Source organism: Coffea arabica, chromosome 9c, assembly GCF_036785885.1.
Source record: "Coffea arabica cultivar ET-39 chromosome 9c, Coffea Arabica ET-39 HiFi, whole genome shotgun sequence".
Taxonomy (NCBI): domain Eukaryota; kingdom Viridiplantae; phylum Streptophyta; class Magnoliopsida; order Gentianales; family Rubiaceae; genus Coffea; species Coffea arabica.
The window spans coordinates 42361382-42387624 of NC_092326.1; the positions used below are offsets into that span (position 1 = coordinate 42361382).

General features: G+C 34.5%; 2 protein-coding genes and 1 non-coding gene across 4 annotated transcripts; all 3 read right to left on the minus strand.

The window, feature by feature from the left end:
* Nucleotides 1-5367: 5367 nt before the first annotated feature.
* On the minus strand, nt 5368-5518 carry LOC113709148 (U4 spliceosomal RNA). Its single transcript, XR_003452571.1, has one exon. It is a non-coding gene; the product is annotated as a U4 spliceosomal RNA (small nuclear RNA).
* A 593-nt stretch (nt 5519-6111) lies between these two features.
* LOC113708675 (pyrophosphate--fructose 6-phosphate 1-phosphotransferase subunit beta-like) lies at nt 6112-13310 on the minus strand. 2 transcript variants are annotated; one of them, XM_072064870.1, is made up of 17 exons: nt 13007-13310; nt 11579-11734; nt 11295-11416; nt 10652-10705; nt 10448-10554; nt 10193-10298; nt 9844-9907; nt 8901-8989; nt 8513-8644; nt 8116-8286; nt 7912-8027; nt 7623-7734; nt 7350-7434; nt 7139-7183; nt 6867-6935; nt 6558-6638; nt 6112-6278 (listed from the first exon to the last, which is right to left on the minus strand). In XM_072064870.1, the coding sequence occupies exons 1-16, from the start codon at nt 13191-13193 to the stop codon at nt 6562-6564; spliced, it is 1692 nt and encodes a 563-aa protein (XP_071920971.1). In that variant the 5' UTR covers nt 13194-13310; the 3' UTR covers nt 6112-6278; nt 6558-6561. The 2 variants fall into 2 exon arrangements, with proteins under 2 accessions (XP_071920971.1, XP_027087042.1); XM_027231241.2 differs by lacking the exon at nt 6112-6278 and having other exon boundaries at nt 6306-6638.
* A 7772-nt stretch (nt 13311-21082) lies between these two features.
* Nucleotides 21083-24045, minus strand: LOC113707644 (light-induced protein, chloroplastic-like). The gene is made up of 3 exons (XM_027229908.2): nt 23489-24045; nt 21803-21998; nt 21083-21506 (listed from the first exon to the last, which is right to left on the minus strand). The coding sequence occupies exons 1-3, from the start codon at nt 23938-23940 to the stop codon at nt 21192-21194; spliced, it is 963 nt and encodes a 320-aa protein (XP_027085709.1). The 5' UTR covers nt 23941-24045; the 3' UTR covers nt 21083-21191.
* Between the last annotated feature and the right edge of the window lie 2198 nt (nt 24046-26243).

Here is a 26243-nt window from a genome sequence, read left to right on the forward strand (position 1 = left end):
GCTCCATAAGGATTGATCCGGATACCCACTCCGTCAGTGAAAAAAAAAAAAAATCGTTGGATGACTCATATAAAACGGCTTTGAGGTCTCAAATGTCGAAATTCTTACCGAATTTACCCTTACCAAAACGGAATGACAAATATTTTGATTAAAAAATTCTCTAAAAACTTTGGCTTAAATGAGCCCCTAAATAAACTATAAAGTTACATAATTATCGAAGACGAGTTCATGACAAAATTCATATAAAGTGATATGTTGAAATTTCGGAAATTAGATATTGTGAATTCAATTTTCCTTCTCTTTCCCTACTTTTTAAATTTCATTCTTCCCCTGTTAAAACATACGATACAGAAAGAAAAAAAAAATGCGCTAAGCGTTAATTCATTGGGGAAAAACCTGCAATAGCTCGACCATATTGATTGGTGTTGCCTTGATTGATCATAAACTTTACCAATTGATCACAGAGAGGAAAAAACCTCTTGTATTCACGAACAAATATAAAATTCCACCATCTTTTAATTGGTCTATTTCAGTACGAAAGATATTATTATTATACTCTACACTTCAACGGCAAACTCCAGACTCCCAGAGCTGGTGGGGAGGCTGCTTTGCTCACTTTTTTTTTTTTTTATAATTAATTATTCCTTCATAGATTGATTTCTTTTGTTTGTCTGTGCAATTATAGAATCCAGATTCAACTCCCAACTCCTGAATCATTAATATAACATTAATATAGTATTTAACTCTCTAATAATGGTGGCCAGAGAAACCTCCCCTAGACAGTTTTGTCCACACAAGAGACAAACACGTATCAACAAAATAATAAAGCATGAAATAAAATATAATTTTATTTAGTAATAAAGAGTAGGCCGCGCGAGAGGTTTGAAAATGCAACATTGCATGGTAAGTCCCGCGATCGGAGGCACGCATGGATTGCTTTCTAATAAGAGGATCAGAATTATGGTAATAATGCTTCCAACAGCTGAATGATCAATTGATCATCCCCCTTCCCACATGACATATTTCAATATCTAACATTACATACACATATATATATATATATATATATATATATATATATATATATATATATATATATATATATATGTATGGGGATGTGCTGTTAAGGTCAATGTCTGCATCGAAAAATGGATCTACAGTAATGTTTCCTATTTTATCCGTGAAAAGAAATGCTATGAACACTCGTTAACACGTCCATATTTCACTCAACCTACCGTGTATATACATACTGATAATTATTATTTTCTCTTACATTTATATACTTTTTTTTTCTAATTAATCCCTTCATATTTATATATTTTTTAAATTAATTTTACATTTCTAAAAATATAATACTTGAAATATATATTGAGTACGACTGCCTTACGAACACCCGTCGAAAAAAGAATTGGATTTTTCTAGGTAGGCTTGGTTGTAGAAATGGGTGAACCTGTCCTCAAGGAATGTTAGCAAATACAGAAATTTATGCTAGGGCTTCTTTAAAGCTGTTTTAGCTGATTTTGTACCTACTGCAACATTGGTGCTTTCTGCCAAGGATGTTACAGCTAAGTCAACTTCTACGACAATAGTGGCATTTCTCATATACTATCTCTCAAAGAATTCAATACCGTTTCGTTTCATCCTCACGAGTGTCCAATAGATAAATGCTCTTAAATCATCACATCACAAAGTTCAGAAGTATTATTATTGTCTTTGTCTTTTTCGGCGCAGAAATTGGTAAATCTAAAATGTTATGTTTATAATAATAAAAAATAATTAACAGAGTAATTTATTTCTTAATGCACCCTCAAGTCTAATGATTGCGCTTAAATGTATACTGTAGTTTCATTTATTAATTTGTTTTCGCTTTATGTACTTTTGTAACTGTTGTATTGCTTTCTACTTTGGAAAGCTTTTAGTATAAAAGTTTAGAGACCAAATCTTTTTTTTTGTTAGTAAAAAACATTGAGGGATTTAGATAAGTGACTTTTTCATCTCTTCATGAAATGTTGAAAAAGGACAAAGAGTTCAAGCAAGTTTATAAAGAAAACAAAAAGATAATCATATAAATTTTTGCAAAATAATCATACAAAACATGTAACACCAAATCGAGCTTTCTAAGTCCATCCGGTGTCACAGTTTCAAGAATGTATAATTGTAAATTTATTTCTTTAGTACCGTCACCGAAGCTTTACTTTTTTGGTCGATTGATTTATATATATATATATATTAGGAGCAATAAATTAATGGAATTTATTAAGAAGTAGGAACTCAGTAGCTGGTGTAGTGTATCGGATGAACTCCTACGAAGTTGCTCAGGAACTTAAAACTAACTAAGATCAGCAGCAGCCCCCATGCAAATGAATCAATGACATAGAAGGGGAACAAATTTATAACTTGAATTCCAGTATGAAATATATGCACAAACTGCAGGAAGAAGCTTTTCCTTTTTCTCTTGGTTCTTTGTTTTTGTCTTTGTTCTCCTCAAACCAATGCACCTGCTGTCGGAACTCAGAATCGTGGAAAGCTGATGGATCATATGGTGTGAACTTGTGAACGAAAAGCGGGTGTCAAGATGAATCAATTCCCAATTTTTTTCTCCTTCTTCAAAAGTCAAAATCATCTAATAAATATACTAAGAAAGTAGAAATCTAGAAAAAGCACCCGCCATAGCATATGCTTAGGTAGACTTTATGGATTTGCATGTCCTGTGACTCTGTCTGATTGCTCCACAAAAGATGAAAAAACTAATCAATATACAAATATTTTTCGTTTCTAATTAATTCTCTACAAACTTTACTTTAAAAAATGGCATGATCATTGGTCACCGCATAATAAATAATTCTTTTGTTACACCATTAATTTCTTGCAAATAAAAATTTCTTGTAGGCGCTACAACAATTTTCTTGGTTGAAAAGAAAATATTCTAGTGGTTGGACTTTGGACCTCAACCCTTCAGGGTTTAGGCTCGCAGCACAAGATGCCCTAGATTTCTGGTGCATTGCTTGGTGTCGTCTGTAGCATCTCGAACCTGATGCTTCTCTTCTCGTGGAGTTCAGTATCAAGTACTTTCACTTTGGTTTCTACTGCTCGACTGTTTATGATCAAGACTGAACTGAAGAGGGAATTATTATCAAATGCGTGGGAGCTCTTTCTTTAATGTTTTTTGATTGCACCAAAGTACTTGTAGTTCCAGGTTGTCTTTACGAAACACGACTATTGGTTGGGACTTCTTATTTGGGTTGTTAGGATGTGATGCACACCCACCTGTACCTGTTTCATAAAAACCGAGATAGTATACGCATTTCTCTTTAAAGTTGCACCCATTTGCCTTTCACTCTTCTCGGTGCTATGCTCACATGCAAAAAAGGTACCTCTGCATTTTGCTGATAGACTTTACTATCCCCGTCAATTATTATTGCTTGTCTGAGCTAAAAAAAAAAAAAAACATAGACGTGCCAATGTAACATTTTCCGGTCCTCAACTCAAGATTTCGATTATTTCGAAGGATCCTATGCTTGCATGGCTAAAAGTCAGACCAATTAAAGGTCCTCCAATCTCCTTCCCAAGCAAAAAGAAAGAACCTATCCAGATTACGACCGTATGCAGTAATCTTGATGAATGCATTCCTTGGAAATTGATCGTAATCGTGCATCGTAGACATAACAGAACTTAGTAGCAAGTCCACGGAACTTCATTTTCTAATCATTGTAGAACGTTTTCTAGTGTTGCAAATCCATATTACTCCCTCCGTCCCACTTTGATAGTCTTGTTTTCCTCTTTCGTCTGTCCCAAATTGTAGTCCACTTTTCCATTAAAAAATGTAATAATCTTTTAAATTGTCTAAAATACCCTTATTAAATATCTTGTTATTAATACATTGTTATTAAATACTAACCCACTATATTGAATACATTGAGCTTTTCCAATACTAACCCATTAGCTGTAAATGATATTAATTGACACTCTTCGTGATTAGCATAAGGGTATTTTAGGAAATTAGTAATCTAAATTTATGTTTCCAACCAAATTAATTACACTTTTTTAATTTGTGTGAAAAAAAAAAACCAAGACTAACAAAACGGGACGGAGGGAGTACATGATAGTAGTACACTTGTAAATGAATTTGCCTCCTTATTTGAAGAGCTTGCCGATAATTTCATGTAATTAATTCCTCAAGGTATCGGTTTGATTACACCTGCCAGGTTTGATTACATCAAGGTCTTTGAATAACGGCAGAAGGTTAAATCTACAAAATTAGAGAGAAATGGGTCTCTTTCAGCAATTGTTAGGTATAGTAAGGGTATTGAGTACAACGAGTGGTCTGGACTAGTACGTGAGAAACACGTTTCCATAAAACGCTTTTACTAATTCCTATGGCAGGCTTTGTGCCTGTACTCATCCAACTGACAGATGTTCCTTCACAAGCCACCTTCCCTATCTTTTAATCCATTTTGGAGCCCTAAGGAAGAATCATGAAATCTTTGTTCTCTTTTCATTCTATTCTTTTCTAAACATAAGTAGTCGTGATTACCGCCTGGCGGTGGGGTTGCTGATAAAAGTACTCTAATTATTAATATACACAAATTATCGTTTTACTAGAGTTCCATTTTTCTTACCTTTTAATTACTTCTTCCGCTAATCAAGCTATCCGCCAGACACATTTTTTTTTACGTTCAAAAAATTTTTTTTTTTAACTTAGGCACGAAACTCGAACCGAACAAACAATAGCATGTGATTATTGGAATATCCCATGTATAGTCCACTTTGGATAACCTTTCTGGAAAAGAGCCTACTCCTTTTGGTATTCAAACAAAAAACCACCTACATCATCCATAACAGGTAAGAGAATGAAGGGATCCACACAAGTCACAAATGCGGGCATTTACTTCGATCCCCTTTGGAGAGGCACAGGATTAGGATCTCAAAGTGGGTACATGTTACTAACCATGCACCATGTTACCAAACAGCTTGTCCCATCAAATAGAATACTCTGGAGAATAAGCTGAACTTAAAGCCAGGTTAGAGTGCAGCCAAGTTTTTTTTTTTTTAAATAATAAGCTGAGAATGTTTTTGGCTTCAACAAATTTTAGCAATTGACTTTTTGTGACCCAAAATACTAAGTGGTGATTTACTCCCTATCTAACTTTGCATGACAATTTGAACCCTTTCTTCCACCTAAACCCTAAGATGCAGCATCAGTAAATACAGATCCTTGTTGACCCTGGTGCTTCCACTGCCAAAATTTACCCCATCCTCTCATGCTTATGAAAATTAAGACGGACGATCATATCAAAAATTAGGACAGACAATAATCAATCATGTTAGGTTATACGATACATAAAACTTTTTTAACTAGGATTGTAGGGCTTTACCCCGAAGGGAGCCCTTCCAGAAATTCTCAATGGCCTAGGCCAAACCCAGGCCAAAGAGGGGGTTTGGAAATAGTTTTCAACCAGCAATAGACGCGCCTCGGTTAGAACCTCACTAGCTGCGTCATTGCCCCAAGCGCAAAGATAGAAAGTACCGAGTCCCCAGGCGGCCTTTTATACTGCACTGCTCTCTTGGGTCTCCTATACCAAGTCGATGTGGGATGTAAGACAAATCCTACAAATAGATGTAATCGAGGCAAGACACACCAATCAATCCCACTCGAGGCTTCTAAATCAGAGACTTCTAAATTTTAAGTTCAGCTTATTATTTAAAGCAACCATCAGTTCTCCAGCAAAATCCTTCAATGAAGTTACCGACAAGAAGCAGGCTGCACTCTAACATAAAGGGCGCCAGCAGTGACTTCGAAGTCCAGATATTATATTGAGAACAAGATTGCATCCAGCGCTCATAGATGACGATGGTTTCACCACCTTCCTATTCCAAAATGTCATCAGATTCACTAATAATATCTAGAAACCCCCAGTAAGGAGTAAAGTTTGATGACAAGCTTAGCAGTTGAATTTCTCGTGATCCTTTTAGATCGCAGTACACTAGAACGCTGTTTAGATCATACACCAATATCACGAAACCAAGAGTGGGCTGTTCAGCCTTCACATTATAACCAGACATCAAGCAAAGAAGTGCAACAAAAGCTAACAGAAAGAGATGGACTCTCGCTGAAGATTAAAAACGGGTGCAGAACTTGGTATTTCACTGTCCTCCGAAGAAAATGGAGAAGGATATCTTAACAGTCACTGCAAGATGTATATATAAGAGCCCCAAGCAGAAATCTTTTTAGGGCCACGAATGGCAAATACAGCACAATATCTAGAAGAAATCTGAACCTAAAATGAAAGCAAAGGAGACATCAGTTGATGGTTTTAATTAACAGTTTAATATCTTCTGATTGCATTTGATGATTGAAATGTAGAATGTTATTCAGATCAAAAAGAAACAAAAAAACAAGTCAAAACTAGGCTGTTGACATTATAAGTGACAAGCGTCCTTGAGAAGAAAGCAACGAAAAGGAACGGTGAACAATTGGATGTTGCTTGAACATTAGAAGGGTGCATAACCTGGCAGTTCATCCTTTCAAAGAAGCAGAAAGATACTCTGTGATATACCTACTTAAGCTTGAGCACCAAATTCCAACAATAATGTGTGATTAACCTTGTCAGATGCTGGGCCAACAAATTGAATAGGACCTGATACCAAGTAAAAAATAAAAAATAAATAAAAATTAAGCGATTAACAGCGAAAAAGCAAAAATAAACAAAAACAGATATTAAGTTCTCCTAGGTAATAAGCCAGATTAGAGGAAAATAGAAGCTAGCATCTCTTCAGAGGCAAATGATATAACTAGACTAAGCACATTGAGATTAACTTAAAAACTATCTTCAATAACAGAACACAGGATGATATCTTAATCATACCAGGAGAAATGTATCGGTTGTTGAGAGCCCACTCTTCTCTCAGTGAAGCAAATTGTTTGAATGGTGCACCTGAAATATCCGTGATCAGAAATTAGTTTACTGTTACAGAAGGTCAGAAAAGAAAGTAAAACTGAATGAAAATCACATAAGTTCATTGTTCATGCATTTTGCAACAAGAACCACCACATTTGTTGTAGAACATTGCCAGCATGATGGACTGATGAACCACAAGAGGGAAAAAGAAAAACGCTTGTATGTGAAGATTTTCATACCTTCAAGTTCCACCATTGCTTTTTTAATCACTGGCTTGAACTTACCTAGACAGAAGTAGAAGTAAAATATAAAATGTAATGCTTTATATTTTGGCAGAGTCAACAAGGTTAAAAAAGCAAAAGCTCCTATTGCAGGCCAAATTTCCTAGTAGAATGATGTTCTGTGACACGAGCTGTCAGACAAGTTATAAATGGCTGTTGATTAGTATACCATGTCGCCTCTCAACATCCATTAATGAAGTCAATGCCGTTCCTCCAACAGTCCATTCTTCAACTGGAGCGGCCAAGTTCCCAACCTAGAAGAACAACCAACCACTGATACATGAAAGTCTGTTCAAGGGTAAATAAAAAGTTCTGAACACCAGTAGGAAACAAACTTGTAAGAAGACTATTGTGAGGAAATCCAGCCAGAATGGAGCTAAACATGCTTAATGATACAAATAGTAGTAAAAGAAATTGGGCAACAGAGTCAAGAAATACGTACTGATGAAATTAATCCCGTTTTCCCACTTTGAAGCAGTGCTCCAGCACCATAACCCAGTGCATAGCAGTACGTAGAGTCAAAGTTAGAAGGCAAACCGCACCTTCCTTCGTATCTATGATGTGGAAAAACGGAACAGAAAGCCAACAATTTAGAAATGTCAAAACTTGCTAAGACAAGGTGATATTCATGGTAAAAATTGACACAACTCAAAGGGCAAAACACCTTAAATAAAAAAAAAGAAGAAGAAAAAGAAAGTTGAGACATCAACATATAAAAAGCTGACAATTACCCGAAAAAATGAGATTGTCCTTTAAATTGAGCCTTGTAAGCACCAGCCTGCTTCCTGTTCTCCAACTCAGTTTCAACCATTTGAATGAACATTTTCTCTGTTTCGATTTTTGCAACCTGCATCCATGTAACAACCATAACTAAGATGCCCATCGTAACAAAGATATGCGGATTGACATACTGCAGCAGTGAACCCTATCAGCACCTGGACATTTCCATGTGGATCTCTCTCAAGCATCAGTTGTTCCTGAATTGCTGCAGGCAAAAGCTTAAAGAGCTCCAGGGACTGAGGCTGGAGTTTCTGTTTCCAAAGACCAGCTTCATCAACTTTGTCATGAGCCAAAATCTCATTAAGCTCTGCAATGAGCAGCTGGACCTGAAATTTGCAAGCAAAGAATCAGCCAATCCAAGGCCAAGCAAGAGAAAAAACTAAAGTGCAGATGGCAAGCAAAGAATCAGCCAATCAAAGGCCAAGCTGATAGGCTAAGGAAGAGAAAAACTGAAGTGCAGAAGGAAGAGCAATGTTACAAAAAAGACTTTCAATAGCTTGTGATCACCAACTAAAGAACAAACAATCAAAATAGCACAAGTGATGATTTTACCTCAGGAATGAAATCTATAAGCCCTTCTGGGATGAGAATCACGCCATAATTGTACCCAAATTCTGCCCGTTTTGTTATTATATCTACAATGTAGTCGGTCACATTCTTAAGCGTCTGCTTGTTAGCTGCAACCTGCATAATAGAACTTTTTTCAACAAGTGCTACAAGCTTCTAACTTGAGAAAGAAATGGCAGAATAAACTGGATAGGAACATATAATTCGATCTTTAAATCACACTAAGGCTCAAGCTTTTAGGATTATTATTTACCATACTAAGAGAAGATTCATTAGACATTCACCCCCTCACAATATGATAGATATGCAGTGCATTAAAACGAGTATGGTGATCCAGGAAATTGAAGATAAAGCTAGGTTAAGTAAGAAGTACCTCTTCTCCAATAAGAGTAATGTTAGGATGGGTTTGCAGAGCACACTCCAAAGTGATGTGGGAAGCAGCACGCCCCATAAGACGTACAACTGTAAAAGGTATAAAGTCAACAACACGTATAAGACAAAATAATAGAGAAATACAAAAGCTTATGCATAGGCTGAAAAGAGAATGCACAGCCATGAACTGTATATCAGATATTACCATTAAATACTTATATGTAATAGCCTGATCAAAAAACATATTTAGGACAAGAAAAATATGGACATAGACAATATCAGCCAGAATGAAAAGGTTCTAGTATTTAGTGTTATGTGATCATCTGGAACAAATACACAAGCAAACACACACAACCCAAGACACAATTCAAGTAACACCTGAATTTATGCTATTTTAAATAACTGAGCAGCGGTTGGAAAATACACAAGAAATTAAAAGCATTAAGAGACATCCAACAACCCAGGATGACAAGGTCAGAGGCAGGAGATAAGACAAAGTAAAAGAAGATTTACAGGAATGGAAGCACATGAAGATGGACAAAACAAATTATGCAAGAAACCATATACTGGCACCATGCTGGCAATTCATTATTTTCCCTTCCCAGATTCCTAAAAGAGTTTTTCCAGCCAAAGTCAAAGTTGCATATACTACATACAAATCCTAAAGCAGAATATGCTTTTGATAAAAATGCTGAGTGTAATTGACATTAGGGACAGGCTTCTATTTCTGCTTCAGGCTAAAGGAATTTGCAGACAATTCTTTTGAAGATTAGATTACTTAAGTGGTCACGACCAAGCAACAAGCTAAAGTTCTATAGCGGCCAATAATGGAAATATTAAACGCAAATATGGATTGAGCATGCTACGGTGCTTCCTATTTCATAATATCCATAAAAGTAAAAAAAAAATGTCATAGAATGAATTTTTAGGCCTACATCACTCACAATGATAATATTTTCCAGTTGAGCGAGCATCTACCATGACATTTCCAATCATTTCAGCATATATCTGCATTTACAATACATATTTAAACCAATCATCAGCAGTTGAGAAATAATCACAATCTTGACTGACAAGGAGAGTAACCAGAACAATACATACAGTGCCTAAGACAAGACAGATTTTGCATGCAACCTGACGTCCATTACCAGATAGCATATCAAGCTAAAATCAAATTATAACTACATGAAAAATAAAAAATTCATCGAAGATGATTTCAGTTTCATAATTGACAAAGACTGTGATGCATAAAAATGTAAAAGATTTAATATTGAAGATCAGATTTAATATTACCTTGCAGGCAGTATCAAATCCAAAACTTGCTGGAACCTCTTTGCATTTCAAGTCACCATCAATTGTTTTTGGACATCCAATCACCCGAGTCTTCATGTTTTTACTCCTGAAGTATTGGAAAAAGTTAAACAAGCTATATCAAAATTTTGCAACAACTTCTAATCACTACAGAGTGATGGCTAGTATCAAGAAAACTAAGCATCCTGAATGGATTTCAGAATAAAAGACTATCATGGCCAATTAAAAGCAATTTACCTGAAGTTCTCAGCAAGGAGACATGCATTTGTATTTGAATCATCACCACCGATCACAACAAGCCCATCCAAATCAAGTTTCAATGCAGTTTCTGCAGCTTGCTTAAACTGAAATCGAGTTTCATATGTAACCTCTTCATCAGTCTAAACCTCGACACCCCATGGATACAAATGCAGATAGTTTAATGGAGAACCGAGTCAATACCTGTTCAGGAGTCTCAATCTTGTCTCTACCACTACGGATCATATCAAATCCACCCTGATATGAAAGCATGTAGTTAGTGAAGATTTACTATACTAGCAAATGTACAGCAGAACTGTGTTCTGAGTAAAATGCAGAATGTTTGACCAATTGCAGACATCATTCTCAACTTTCATTTTCGAGTAAAAAAAATTTCCTAATAGAGTTAGGAACAAAGATCAAGACACAACATCTCATGGATGATGTGAAGGAATGACCACACTATCAACTTAAAGTGGTAACCATATTACTACCATAAGTTAATAAGGATACCTTAAGAGTGCAGGCTCAATCAGACATTCAGACATCTCGTCTGAAAAGTATAGAGCTCGATTAGAGGGAGAAGGGAATATAAAAACTAAGAGCAAAATCATTCATCATGGAAAAGTGTGGAATGCATTATGCCAGGTCTGGTGCCTTGTATTGTAAAGAAAAACACAGTGACACAGTAAGGAATCATAGGTTCCAAAATTTGTTGCCTATTCGTATCGACATTTGATGAATAACGTTATGTATATCAGAATATGTTGCATCACTCTGATGTGTGAGAATTAAAATCTTAACATTGTCATTGAACAGAATTTGGTTAACAGAAGTTTAAGCTTACCTGGTTTCTGAATGGGTAGATATATTCTGAATTCAACACTGTGTACTTGCACTTCATAATTCCAGCTGGTCCACCCCTAAACCCATACAACGTGCTTCCTTTGCAACGATCCTGCAAGTAATCTAGGAACAATTTCCATAGACAAACCAACGATCATCCATGTACCAAGATCATAGAAATGCCAACAGTCAAATGTTCACAGAATACTCTCAGATCTAGGCAATTGGAAAAGTAATGAATCAGGTAATTCCCTCTTACTATTAAAAGAAGAAAAAGATTCTGACCATAAATTCCAGAAATAACATTGTGTCCTCCAGGAGCTTGGCCTCCTGATAACACCACGCCAACCTTCAAGCTTTGTGGTGCATTTCCAGCATCACCTGGTACCAACACTGCTGATGGTTGTCCAAACAAGCATGGGAACAGCTTTTTTATCTCATCTATGCCATCAAAGCCAGAAAAAGACTCAGTTCAGCAACACCTCAAAACATAACAAACTCTGGATCTGATGTTTAAACTCAAGCATGGGGTGTCTTGGTGCAGCTCACAAGAGCTCATAATAATTATCGCATAAGCAGCCAATGTCAAAAAGAAAGAAACGGAGTTTCAACCACTTTCCAAATCATTCATCAATTGAACATCCAAAGTAGCCCAAACAGAGCTTCAAACTAAAAATCTGATTTTTATTAGCTTTGTAGTTGAGTCAACTTTCATGCTCCAACCAAACAGGGCCTAAAAAGGAAGGTGCACTTGATTTCTGCTGATACCAGCGATAATGTTAGTTCATTGTTAAACTATGATTTGTTAAGAAGCTAGAGGTTTGTCTAAACAGCCTCTTGCCCTTCCTGTAAGTTAGTTTCGCAAAACATGGACTAAGATAAACTTACAAAATTACAATTGTTTCATATCAAAGTGGAAAACTCAAAATCTTTTTTTTTTCTCGTAAGCTCAACTTTTATTAAGCGTTTGACAAGAACGCGCACGCATATACATCAGAGAGACTATCAAGGCAAATCTGTAAGAATATACCTTCATATAGATATAAAAACTAGGAAGGAAAGGCCTAATGACTGAGACAAATCTACATTAGCCTGACTTTGACTTTATTCCTATCCAACCTGCTGCAATCCACGTTAGTCTTTCAGAAAAGTCGAAAGCTTTACACTAATATCTATTATTCACGTGCAAGTTTTGAGTCAAATCCTAGAAGTCTTATCTTTCTACCTTGCTAGACAAATAAATCCAAAACTTTGACTTCATTCAGCAGTCTAGTGAACAGTCTTAGATCAACAAATCACTCACTGCTCTCAATGACCACGGATTAAGCTACTGCAACATACTAATCGCCAGTTGCACAAAGTAATTAGATTCAGGTGCAGAACAAGACTAACAAATATGTCGTCAAACATCTGCAATTAGCAAAAGACAAGTCCACAGAACTTCCGGACTCGCTACTTTTCCCCCATAATTTACCAATCTAAGCATAACCACTAGCGCAGATGACGAAATGCTATATTTTCTACACGCAGTCAGAAGTGTTGGCGCGTGCAAGCAAGCCACCAAGACATTGAGCTCAACAAAACAAAACAGATTCGAAGATAAATCCGACTACTACTACCACCACCACTAATTGGCTTCCACGAACAGATCACTTTTTAATATAAGCGCATTAATAAACAAAAGACTGATTCCTATACAGGAGTAGTGCTGACCTGGATTGCCGGCAGCGGAGCTGGGAGGACCGTCGACGACTTGGAAGGATTTGCGAAGGACAGCAGGGAGGGAGAGAGAGTGATCAAGACGGTTGTTCTGAACTTCACTGTAAACGGAGGCGAAGCGGCCAGTGTTCTGAGGCTTGGCGTCGCCGTTAGAGAGGAGAGTAGCCGCAGCGGCCGCCATTGAGATCGGAGGGGTGAGGAGGAGTAGAAGTGAGCTTTTGAAAAAGCAAGGACCAAATTCAGATTCTTTCGGGAGATAACTTAGCAGTAGAAGAAAGTGATAGCTTTTTGGGGCTTGCTTTGCGCCGTTTGTCTCTTTCTTTGCTTGTGAATACTACTTGACACTCTCATCGAAATGGCAAAAAAGTCCTCAAAGTCTCCGCTGGATTCCCAGTATAGTTGGGAAACGAGGTAAGGGCTTTTACGTAATCAATCATCCTAATACGCACGCGAGTTGAACATGCGCTTCATTGTCCGTTTGTCTATGCCTCCTAGTGCCAGTGGTACGGAAATGTTAGTAGTATGATCTGACTCGAGAAGAGGCTACAATATGTTTACTCCTAATTTCTCATTTTAAGTTTTTTACTTTTTGAAGCATCTCATTTTAACTTTTGTGCGTTTGAAATTGCATAGATTATTATTTGAAATATTTATCATAGTATTTTAATAGTTTACCTTTTTAAATTGATTAATTGTTGTTGCAATACCCAAACCTTTTCTTGAGTTTTTTTGGTTTGATGGGGAGTAGTTGGTGGTGGGGGATGGAGGGTTTTGTTTAGGAAAGGTGGTGCTTTCTTTTGGTTGTGGTTGGTAGGTAAGTGCAGGTATAGGTGTGAAAGGATATTTCAAAAGACAAGTCCGTTTGGATTAGTTATTTTCTGGAGTGTTTTGAAAAATTTTGCTGTAACAGAGTTTTTAGATTATATTTTGAAATATTTTCAGAAAATATTTTGGGATATTTAAGAGTAGAAGAGTTTCTAGAATATATTTTGAGATATTTTTTAAAATTTTAAAAAAATTTAAATTAATTTTTAGATTACCTTTTAGAGTACTTTTAAAAATTTTTATTATATTTGAAAAACAATCCCATCCCATCCTATAGAGGAACTTCGATCCCATTTGATGGGTAGGTATTTAACACTAGAAACAGACCCAACAACCAAATAATAAAGAAAAATGTTATTTGCACTCCCATCATTATTTTATCATATTATTTTTATTTATTAGATTATATTATAAAATAAATAGTGAAAATGTAATTGACAAAAAATGAAATCATATAATTTTATTTATTACACTATATGATAAAATAAATAGTCATACTGTAATTGATAAAAAATAGAGTGCAAATAACATTTATTGAAACTGCCCGCCTTCTAAGGCTTGGTAGTGTTGGGAGGTCAAGAGTTCGACTCTTGCCTCTCACCAAAATTATCACAATATGTGACGGTCTTCGTTGATCATTTTCGATGGAGTTTCTACTCATATCGAAAAAAAAAAAAAAAAAAAAGACAAAAAAAAAAAAAAGAAATGTTAAAGGGTGTGTTCTAAGATATCAAATGGACTTGTTCATTGCACAATTTGACAGGCCTATTTGCACTGGGGAAGCAGGCTGTTCATGTTTTCCCAACTTGCACATTTCAGTCCTCGAGGTTCAATACTTTAAATTTATCTCATTAGCCTGATCTCTTTAATGGGCCTTCGGCCTCTCGAAGTATTAGATCAGACGAACATGGAACTGGGTTCCATTTGGACCCTAGCCACTCCGCATAGCCCATAGGGATTTACACTTCACTAATCGAGCTCCAATCCAAGATTTTGTTGATATGCATAGAGGTCGGAGGGATCCCATCAGTCCATCCAAATCCTAAATACCACATTAAGCCTTCCAAGATTTTATTTAAATTGTATTAGTACTTTAGAGCCCTGCAAACTTTTTAATTAATGGTTATATATATATATATATATATATAAGTTGTGTATGACAACCAAACTGCTAATCTGATATCGTATTGGTAGAATGCAAACATAGCAATTCAAGATGCAAGGAAATTGAAAAAAAGAAAGAAATATGAAAGGAAATAGAACTCCATGAGAAATCTATTTGTACTACATCGAAATTAGGACAATTATCTCTATTAGCCTGTGAAACTATGTAAGTTATATAAAATGTAAAATGGGAGGACCAACTCTTATGCCTATGTAGTTTGTTGTCAAGTATCGGCTTTCCTTCATTCCTGCAAACTCTTTTGTTGCAAGGACCCTTTTATTTTTCTTTATAATTTCTTCTATTGTATTAAAGTCTTAGTTTACTTTTTATTTAAACAATTGTTTTTCTTTAGATATAAAGGTGCAACTAACCTTTTTTTCACGTAGAAGAACTAAAGAAAATTATAAATTTTATTTTAATATGTCATTTTATACATTCCATATTGATTTGGAAATCATTAATAAACTACTATAGAATTAGTGTCTCTTCACTTCGTGAATTTAAGTTTTGTTATTTTGATTCATACTTTCTCTTTTAGTATAAGCTTTTGAATGCTAGCTGTTGTGTTATAAGTTTTGAATTTTTTTTTATTACACTCTCAACCCTTCTCACACCTTTCCTACACCTCAATTGCTAATTCTAAGAATTGAATCCTGAATCTGATAGTGGAGAAAACTCTGAAAACCCTCTTCTAATTACTGAGCTAACCCTAATGGTTGAATTTAAATTTGTTATATTTTAGTTAGTAAATTATTATTTTTTTATTCTGTGTATTTAGTTCTTGGCCCCCCTCTAAACTAATGTCCCGGTGCGGTCCACACATTTGTTTTGTTCATATTTTCTGCATTCATTTGTATATTTCATTTACAAATTCAGCCCATTATGTATGATGTATTAGATATGTTTCCCTGAATAGATGAAACAACGAAGTGCCCTTCTATCACCCTTTCGACATTATATTGCTGATTCGGAATTGTTAAACGAATTGAATAGAAAGTTACAGCATGCAGAACGGGTCCTTGCTTAAACTGGAAATACTCCATACGATAATTGTCTTCCTTTTAACCAAAAAACAAACACTCGAAATCCTAGTGTATCTTTGCTTGCTGCATAGGTGCAACTAAGTCGCCTATAATCCACGTTCCTGTATTCATTATAGTAATAAGTTAGCAACTTCTATATGGTAAGGCTAAAGCTTGAAAGTACGTATTGCAGGTACAACTTGGGTTAAACAATCAACTTCTTGTCTATCATAACCAAATTCCGATAAAACTAGTCCAAGTAGTTGATTTCATGTCCTCTCCCACCCCAACCCTCGGCCAGAAGACAGTTTTCCTATTGGGCATGCTTTTGGTTTGTGATCATTGCACCCACCAAGAATCCATGTCTGTATAACAACTTGGTTGGAAGAAAATAGGAAGATTAATTAGTGGATAGAAACATTTGATACCATGCATGCTTTGTACCATAAGTGATATCCACTAAACAATGACACATATATATATATATTAAGGGTGCGTTTGATAAAATTGAAGTGTGAAAATTGAAATCTGAATCAATTAAATTATTGAATTGTTAAGTATTAAATATAATACATTTGAGTGCATATCACATTCAGTGATAAGTTAATTTTTGGAACAAGTTTTGCTTAAGAAATTCAATGCCAATTAATTAATTCAGATGTTCAATTTTTGGTTATCGAATGATCTGTATATGTTAAGATCTGAATCCATTAAATTCAAGTACCAGTACTGAATTGGGTTTTCAAACAAGGCCTAAATCTTTATTTGCTATACTTTGTTTTGTTCCTCTTGTCCGCATGAAGCAACCGTAGTACAAAGAGGATCTGTAAAGTGGAAATTCCCTTGAGCTGTGAAATCCATGCCTCGATTCTTTCCATGATTATAACAAGCTTAAACATTTGTTCTGGCTTCCTAAACTAGCTATATCAACTCTTAGGACATCAAGATAAACTAACTCTCTCTTCATCTTTAGTTAATATATTCAAAAGCAAAGACATGATAGGGTAAAACTTACTAATAATAGTACCGAATCACGAGCACCATCATAAATGATTTATGCCTAAAGGCAGACAAAGCTACATTCTCAAATTCCAACTTTCAATTGCTGCTCATTTAACTAGCCTAAGTGTTATGCATGTGGTCCTTTCCTGTTCATGAACATGTTTCTCAGCAATCATCTTTGCACCTACCGAGTGTTCAAAACTGTTTCTACGCTAATTTAATCAATGATTACGGATCAAGTTGCCAAACCAATTAAGTCAACTGAATCAAAGATTACGTCATCCCACATATAGATTCCTTGAGCAGCCACTTCAATCGGCGTGCTCTTAAAATTCAGGGTTGAAAATTGTAGCATACCATGTACATGAAATTTTGACATATTCAGCATTTGTCTCAGTGATATACACGTCAAATCATGTAATGTATCTACATAAGTCCAACTAAGATGTCAATACTGCTGGACTTGGGGACTGCAAAAATGCTACTAAGCTTACATTTCTTTTGCTCTTAGCCTGCTATTCAATGTTTCAAATGGCTATCCAAACATAACCTTGAAGATCTAGAATCGTTAATGTACCATTTTTTATTACTGTTGCCTAGACTTCAAATGGTCCTGGATCTATCACCAATCATAATAGGCTCAAAACAAAGCAAGGATATCTAGTAGATTGGATTCAAAGGCATCCCCAGTAGGTATTCATGCTTGAGCACCAAAACAGCGACGCAAGATGGAGGACTATGAAGGTTTTCCAGAACTGGATAAAAGAGGGTGTAATTCATCGTGCCTTTGATGATGAAACCAAGTGGTTTAACGTCAGAAGTGTCTCCCCTAACTTAAACTTACAGCTTCGATACCAACTTAGACTATATTAAATCAACAAGTGCGTGATAGTTTAGACTAATCAACCGATAGATCATCCCTTTTTCCTTTTCCCTCTATTCCCTATTTAGTAGTAGTATTTTAGGGTTAATGGAACGTGCTCTTTCCATCTCGACCTCACGTACAAAAGCTTCCCATCTAATGCACTCCAAGCAGCAAAATTAAAGTAGATCCTGATGCGTCATGATCATAAGCTCTTCTGCATATTTCCCCGTCTGACCTTCACACTACGGCCAGACTGCAACTTTTGGGATATAAATTACAGTTTTGTGGAGACATAATCACAATTAGTGCGCCCCACTTTCTCATTGCATAAATGATTTCTTTAGCTGGCATTCTTCTTCAGGGCTTTGCAGTAATGCCTAAGAATGCAAAGCACCAGAGAGGCCAAGAAGCAAAAGCTTCAAGTTAGAGGATGCAAGGCCTTGTGCTGCAGTTGCAGGCTGAGTGTTTCATCATCCGAAGAAGCTGAAAGCTCTTCCAGTTCTGATAGATACCCAACAATTTCAAGCCTTGCACATGCCATGGTACAAGAAAGATTAGACCAAATGATCAAAGAGAGGCAGGAAACAAGAAACGAGGAGAGGAGGCGACGATCAAGAGGTGTTGAAGGAACGAAGTTCGTTGTAATGGTAGCCATGGAGAAGTCCTCCTATGATCCAAGAGAGGATTTTAGAGAGTCAATTGAGCAGATGATAACAGCTAATCGGATTTATGAACCTAGGGACTTACGTCGCCTCTTGAATTATTATGTCTCAATGAATTCTGAAGACTATCAAGGTGTTATACTTGAGGTATTTCATGAAGTATGTACTAGATTATTCTTATCTTGTAAACACCATTTGTGTAGAGGTATTTCGTAACGGTCTTTATAGGTAGACTACTCCTGTTTCAAATGCCGTCATAGGATTTGTATGCTTAGTAGCTCATCCAACCGCAACTTTAATATTGTTAATGAATGCTCTAAGCCTGAGATATGTTTCATTTGTTTGAATCTTGAGTTTCCCATCACGCTGCAAGTAATTGCGTGTCATCCAATCAACTAAACCAAAACCAGGAACAAAGTGCATTGGCATTCAATTTCTGATTCGTGAATGCATTAAACATTTCGATTGAGGGTTTTAAGAATGATGTGGAATCCTTCTGGGTCTCTCTAGGTTGTATAGATGACTTGACAGGTATTTGGATTTGTAATTCATCAATCATTTTAGTACTTAAAATTAGGAAAATTTGTTCAAAATGTTTATCACATCTTATCAAATGAATTTTTTGTCTTTCATTTTTAAAATGACAAATTTACATCTCTTACAAAATCGAATTAGTAAAATTTGTTCCCAACTTAGATTTTCAACCACTTTTTATCTTAAATCTATCATATGATCCACACGTAGTCTTTTTTTAGGAGCAAAAAAATTAGATCATTTTAGTGTTTAAAATTAAGAAAAATTGTTCAGAATGTTTATCACATTTTATCAAATGAATTTTTTTGTCTTTCATTTTTAAAAGGGTAAAAGACAAAAAAATTTCTTGTGGTAAACCTAATATATAAAAAATTCCCTCATGATTTCAAAACATATAATGTGATACGTATAAAGGTGACAGAATCTGTTAAAATTAACGGAGACAGACGAAATGATAAAAATGCCCTAATATAATGAAGCAAAAGAAAGACAATAAAATCATTTCTCTCATTCTTTAGAGAGAAAGAATTGGGGGTTAATGGGTAGAACATGTATATTTGTTAAAATTAGGTATAAAATTTTTTTTTCCAATTAGTTATTTTCGTTAATTTTAACAAATTCCGTTACCTTTACAATTTAGTTCAGAGTATGAGGTATCGTTTTGTACGTTTTGAAACCAATGGGGACTTTTCTGTATATTAGGTTTCACACAAGAGGTTTTTTTTGTTTTTTACCCTTTTTAAAATGTCAAATTTACATCTCTTACAAAATCAAGTTAGTAAAATTTGTTCCCAACTTAGATTTTCGACCATTTTTTATCTTAAATCTATCATGTGATCCACACATGGTCTTTTTTTTGGGAGAAAAAAATTAGTTCGTATTTGTCAATAAACAAATGACCTAATCAATCTTTATTTTTGCCCCAAAAAATAAGATTTGACTTAAACCATATCCATTTTTTTTCCAAAAAAAAAAGGTAAGATCTAAACCAATCTATGTTCATTTTTGCCATTAAAAAGTAGGATTTGACTTTTTATACATAAAAGATAATTAAATATGAGTCATGTAGTATTTCAAGCTAAAAAATTGGCCATAAACTTAGGTTGGGATTAAATTTTACAAACTTGCATTTGATTTGTAAGAGACGTAAAGCTAACATTTAAAAAGAAAAAATTGAAAAAATTCATTTAGCGAAATGTGATGAACATTTGAAACGATTTTTCCTAAAATTATTTAAATAATCGATGGATTACAAATTCAAATATCTTTCAAATTTTCCAAACAATCTAGAGAGATTTGAGAAAGTTTCATATTTTTTTTAATCAATTTCTCAACCTAAACGAAGCCCAAAATAACTTTCCCCATGCTCACCCTACTTCTTGAGCTTTTCACTAGTTAATAAAGTAGCATGCCTTCCTTAGTTATACAACACAGCACAAGTTATTGTTTATGCATTTCAACCAGCCTTTAGACCCGTTAGGACAGGCAAGTAAAGCTATCTCGAGATTATAACTGTTTTTTTATGTCCGCCTAGTTAATTTAGGCAATGGTGAAACCGTGAAATCCTTATCGCTCATGATACTGCAACAACTTAGTCTGCAATGAAATCCAGACTGCATACCCTGCTTTCCACCTGCATAAATTAACTTCAATATATTTCATTGGCTTTGTATAACGTAGATTAAAAACCAAATGTTCTCTGTGTCATTTATGGCTCAAGAACACCCGAAACTCTGTATGTATGTCTTACGCCGTAAATGCCACTCTTTTCCAGGTCATGTAATCAACCAGAACAAACTCCTTATCCCCACTTGCGGGGCTGCAGGATCCTGCTAAAACAACAAAATCAAATCAAATAAACAGACCTGTAGGCTACAAACCTGCAATTCGTCCAGGCATGCTATAGGTGCTACAGGCCTATCTATACCCTTCGAGTTCCCATATGCTATACATGTCCCAAGCACAACCATATGGAGACATTCTCGCAGACATCAATTAGTCATAAAAATTTCCTTTCATACATATCCAGTGTACTTGATAGTTACATCTAGTTTTACAGACAGGTAAAGGAAGGAACATTATAGGTAACAATTCAGTAAGCAGTCTAAGGTTTCAGAAGAGGGCAGCCTTCCTTGATAAGCACAAAAATACTGCCTCCATCTCCCCTTGAAATCCGAAGCTCATCATCCAGGTATGTGGTGAGAAGCCACGACTCGGCATTCCTATTAGAAAGAGAGAATTTCAGTGGTGGTCGGCTAGAAATGGACTTTGCGACTGAGGATGCTGTGTCCTGGACAGAAGTAAGCAAGCCCTTAACGGGGTTAAGATCGATCTTTTGTCCCAGAAGCTCCACACTTTCTGGCAGCTCAATGGAGTCTGTCAACTGGGGAGTTCCAATGACACCTTCTTCAAACTTTATCTGAAAATGAAGTAAGCGCAATTTACGCGAGTAGCACCAACTTGTACCAAATAAAACAAAAGTGAAATAGGGCAAGATTAACATCTCCGTAATGACAAAGTTTAGAGCACTCCAGAAGAGTAAATTGACATAAAGACCACAAAGACCTTTACAATATGAAGCTCCAAAAAACACAAACACAGATTCTTGTTCATAAGAGAAAGGGCCCCCATGCTATTTAAGGACTATAAAAAGCACATCATTACAACATGAGAATGTCCTTCAGATGATCTACAAGACGAAGGTCAGAAACCAACCTGCACGCGCTTGGGACTGCGGACTTCAAATTTGGCATTTGTAGTAATGGACGTCGTAGCCAATGGCCCAGCAAACTGGACGACATTCTCAACAGAGAAGGCCTCTGAGTCAATGGTCTGTGATATCTCCTCCACCTTCACCAAGGGCAGTGTGCCTCTCGACAACAAAGGAAACAATCCAATAAAAGACGTGTACCTGCACTGACTCGCATGAAAGAGTTTTGGCATCACCAATTGATTAAACTGACATGACTAGAGAGTTTTTCATCGAGGGTCCTTAACACAATCAAGTTTCTAGCTAGCTGCTAATACAACCAAGTTTGATTAAGCCATTTTCATTGACAAAAACATTCCATATTTCGAACCTAAACAACCTTGTAGGCAGTGCAAAAGAGACATCAACAAGAATCACGATAACATGCATCTCCAACAGAAAAAAACAGTTTAAGCACCATGCATGGGTTTCAATTTGACCAATTGGATCAACTAATCAACGGGAAAAGTAAGTTTCCCCGGTCAGATAATTATCTCTGACCATCATTCAGCTGCACATCTCTCCAATTTCAATCGGTGAAGGAGTAACTGACGTAGATTCCTCAGACAGAATGTCCATCTCATCCACTGTGATTGTCTAAAAGAAGAAGAAGAATAAAGCAGAACTTTTGAAAACTAGCAGTTACTTCCAGCAACAACACACAAACTGATAACCATACAAGCATTATTTGTTGTATGAGTTGTACGCTGATATCATTCATGAATAATCCCGACCTATTTGTGTGAATGCTATTAAAAATTTAACATTTTATTCCCTAGCTGGCAAGGCCAAATTTTATCATTAATTAGACAGCAAATGGCACAAATTGCCATTAAACTAATGACTATTTTTTTCAACTGCTATTGTTTTGTGACGAAAAAATGTATCTTTTCATTAGTTGCGTTATCAAAATTAAATTATTTTTTATAATTGAAATAACTATTTTGGCAAAATAAAAAAGTTTAGTGACACAAATAGATAATTCTGAATAGCTTAGTGACTATTTTTGCTGTTAGCTCTTAATTAGAAACATCTTTCTTTGAGAGAAAACAAAAAAAAAAAAAAAAAAAAAAAAAGGCAAAACACATATCTGTGTTACTACTTACAACTAAATATTTGTGGCAACAGCCTGGTTAGTACGTCATATTGTAGGTGGTACGATTTAATTACTCCTACACGAGCATTATGAAACCGCAATTACCCTTACAAGACCTGTCCAACCAACGTGCACAAAAGTTCGTCAAGGAAAACACACCAGGTCCATCAACACTAGAAAAGTACCTTCACTGAGAGGTACAATCATTTAAAGGTTTAGTTCACCGTTAAAGGTCCACGTAAGTATATTCCCAAACTAAAGTACAAGAAATCGAAACAACCACATGCACACCCTTCGGCATTGGTTTTTTTTTTTTTTTTTTTCTTGGTTAAAAAAGAAAGTATGGAGATGGAAGGGATTTGAACTCATGACCTCTAATTTCGACGACAACACTTCCTACTCTATAAACAACAATAATTTTGGGGGAAAAAAGGAAAATTAGGATGAAATCGAAACTCATGGAACTGAACCTAGAAGGAGGATAAAAAGTACTTATCATAAAACTGATACAGGGTGCAATAATTAAACTTAAAAAGGAAAGATGATTAGCACTCACGCAAGAATCCATTTGCCATTGAGCAGAGTCAACGCCTCAGTTGGAGCCGGAGTTGGGTTTTTAGCCTCCAGCTGGGTGATCAGTTCCACCACCTCCGCCCTCGTCTCGCTGCTGGCATTCAATCCTCTATCGGTTCCATAAAACGAGTCCACCAACCGTTTCTTCAAGATATCAATCTCCCTCGGCTCCTTTGGCTGCGGCTCCTCCGCCACCGCAACCCCGGCTGCTTCCTCCTCTGGGCCATAATCATCGCCTGCAGCCACCAGTACTACAAACCCAGGCCTTTTCTTTGACGATTCTTTGATTGAAATAGAGCTTTGGAGCGGCTTTTTCAGTCCGAAATCGGTGAAATTCACGGCAGAATTTGAAACTTTAGTGCCGAATTGAGGATGTTGAAAGGTTTTAGACTTTATTGTGTATGAGAATTGATTGAAAGAAGTGATGGAAGCCATTTTTTGTGATGGAGATTGGGAATAGAGGAGCGTGTCCTGTTTGGAAGTGAAACAGAGAGATTTTGATTTTTCGAAGCTGGAGCAAGAAACAGAGGAACTCTTATGAACTGTTTCGAGTCAGATTGGCTGTTTGCATGACTTGGCGGTTGACGGATAGTCAAAAGACTTAACAGTCCTTGTTTTATTACCAAAGATTCGTTGCTTAATGAGGGTAATTTGGGGGTTTGGAGTTTGTTCTGCAGTCTTATAGTATCTCGACACGTGGTGGAATTTTACGAAGCAGGGTCAGATTGCACGTCTTTGATTAGTCAGTGGGTCCATTTGGATTCCTTATTTTTTCTTCTGTTTTTGAAAAATTGTTTTTCACATTCACCATATCCAAACATTATATCAAAAACAACTCCATATATATATTTCAATTTATATATTGCAATTATATATATTATATATATAATATTAATACAAATTAAAATATACAAATTGAAATTTATATATTTATATATTATATAAATATTTATATACATTAATATTATACACAATATTTTATATTATACATAATATAATATAATATACATAATATAATATACATAATATGTAATATTGTATACATAAATGTATAAATATTTATACATAATATATTATGTACATTATATTATAATATATACATTATTAATGTATAATATTATTATGTACATTATTGTGTATAATAATGTATAATAATGTTATGTATAATATATAATATACATAATATGTAATAATGTATAAATGTATATTATGTATAATATCTTATATTATATATATTATATTATATATATACAATATTATGTATATTATACAATTTGAAAATTATATATAATATATTATATATTATATAAATATTTAGATAATGAAATATACAATAAATATTACAAATTGAAATATTATATAAACACCATATTCATAATATTATAATATTTATAATTAATATTAATGTATATTATACATATTATATATTTATATATTATACATTTATATAAATGTACATTTATACATAATATATATATTAATGTATATTTATAATATACATTTATATTATGTATTATATATAATATAATACATTTGTACATTTATATTAATATACATAATATTAATACATTTATACATTTGTATTAATTATATTAATACATTTATACATAATATTAATATATATTTATAATATATTAATTTATACATTTATATAATAATCATTTATAATTTATGCATTTATAATGATATACACTTATACATTTATAAATATATTTATATTATGTATTATATATAATATAATATATTTTTATATTTTTATATAAATATATAAATATATTTATTTATAAATATTTATAAATGTATTATAAATCCATAAATGTATTTTTATATAAAAATATAAAAATTATAAATTATAAATTATAATTTATACATTTATAATAATATACATTTATACATTTATAAATATATTTATATTATGTATTATATATAATATAATACCCTTATAATACATTTATATATATTTATATAAATATATAAATATATTTATTTATATATATTTATAAATGTATTATAAATGCATAAATGTATATAAATATAAAAATATGAAAATTATAAATCATAAAAATACTCAAAAATATGTTTTAAAAATACCTCTAAAATAATCCAAAAAACATCTACAGTAAAAGTTTTTCATATAGTTTTTCAAAAACAACCCCAAAAACAACTAATTGAAACGGACTTGTATTTCAAAAATGAAATGCTACAGTGCTGTTTTTGGTGTTGTTTTTCAAAAACACCACTGTAGCATTTCGAATCTGAAAAACAAGTCCGTTTGGATTAGTTATTTTTGGGATTGTTTTTCAAAAATTATATGAAAAACTTTTACTGTAGATTTTTTTGGATTATTTTTAGAGGTATTTTTGAAACATATTTTTGAGTATTTTTAGAATATTATAATTTTTATATTTTTATATAAATATACATTTATGCATTTATAATACATTTATATTTACAAATGTATAAATGTATATTATTATAAAGGGCAAATTATCCAATTGGCCCTTGAACTCTTTATCTAGGTAAAAATAAGCCCCTCATCTATTTTTTGCTGACTTTAAGCCCTCGAACTTGTAAAATTGGGCACCCGTGACCCTTTTACCTGATTTCTCCGGTTTTGCAACCGGAAGGTCAATTCACACGAATGTCAGTGTGCTTCTTCAAAGGGCATTTTTGTCCGCATCTTCTAAGTAAAAAGGAACAACTCCTCCTTCCCTCAATTTTTGCAAAACCCTCGCCGC

Coding starts and splice junctions, on each gene's coding strand:
- LOC113708675 (XM_072064870.1), bottom strand. CDS start 13,193: ATGGCGGCCGCTGCGGCTACTCTCCTCTCTAACGGCGACGCCAAGCCT. Junction 11,417..11,578: donor TGTTATTTCTGGAATTTATG/GTCAGAATCTTT, acceptor AATTGTTCCTAG/ATTACTTGCAGGATCGTTGC. Junction 7,735..7,911: donor GGACAATCTCATTTTTTCGG/GTAATTGTCAGC, acceptor TCCACATCATAG/ATACGAAGGAAGGTGCGGTT.
- LOC113707644 (XM_027229908.2), bottom strand. CDS start 23,940: ATGGCTTCCATCACTTCTTTCAATCAATTCTCATACACAATAAAGTCT. Junction 21,999..23,488: donor AATGGCAAATGGATTCTTGC/GTGAGTGCTAAT, acceptor GAGTCAGTGCAG/GTACACGTCTTTTATTGGAT. Junction 21,507..21,802: donor GCAGTCCCAAGCGCGTGCAG/GTTGGTTTCTGA, acceptor CTTCATTTTCAG/ATAAAGTTTGAAGAAGGTGT.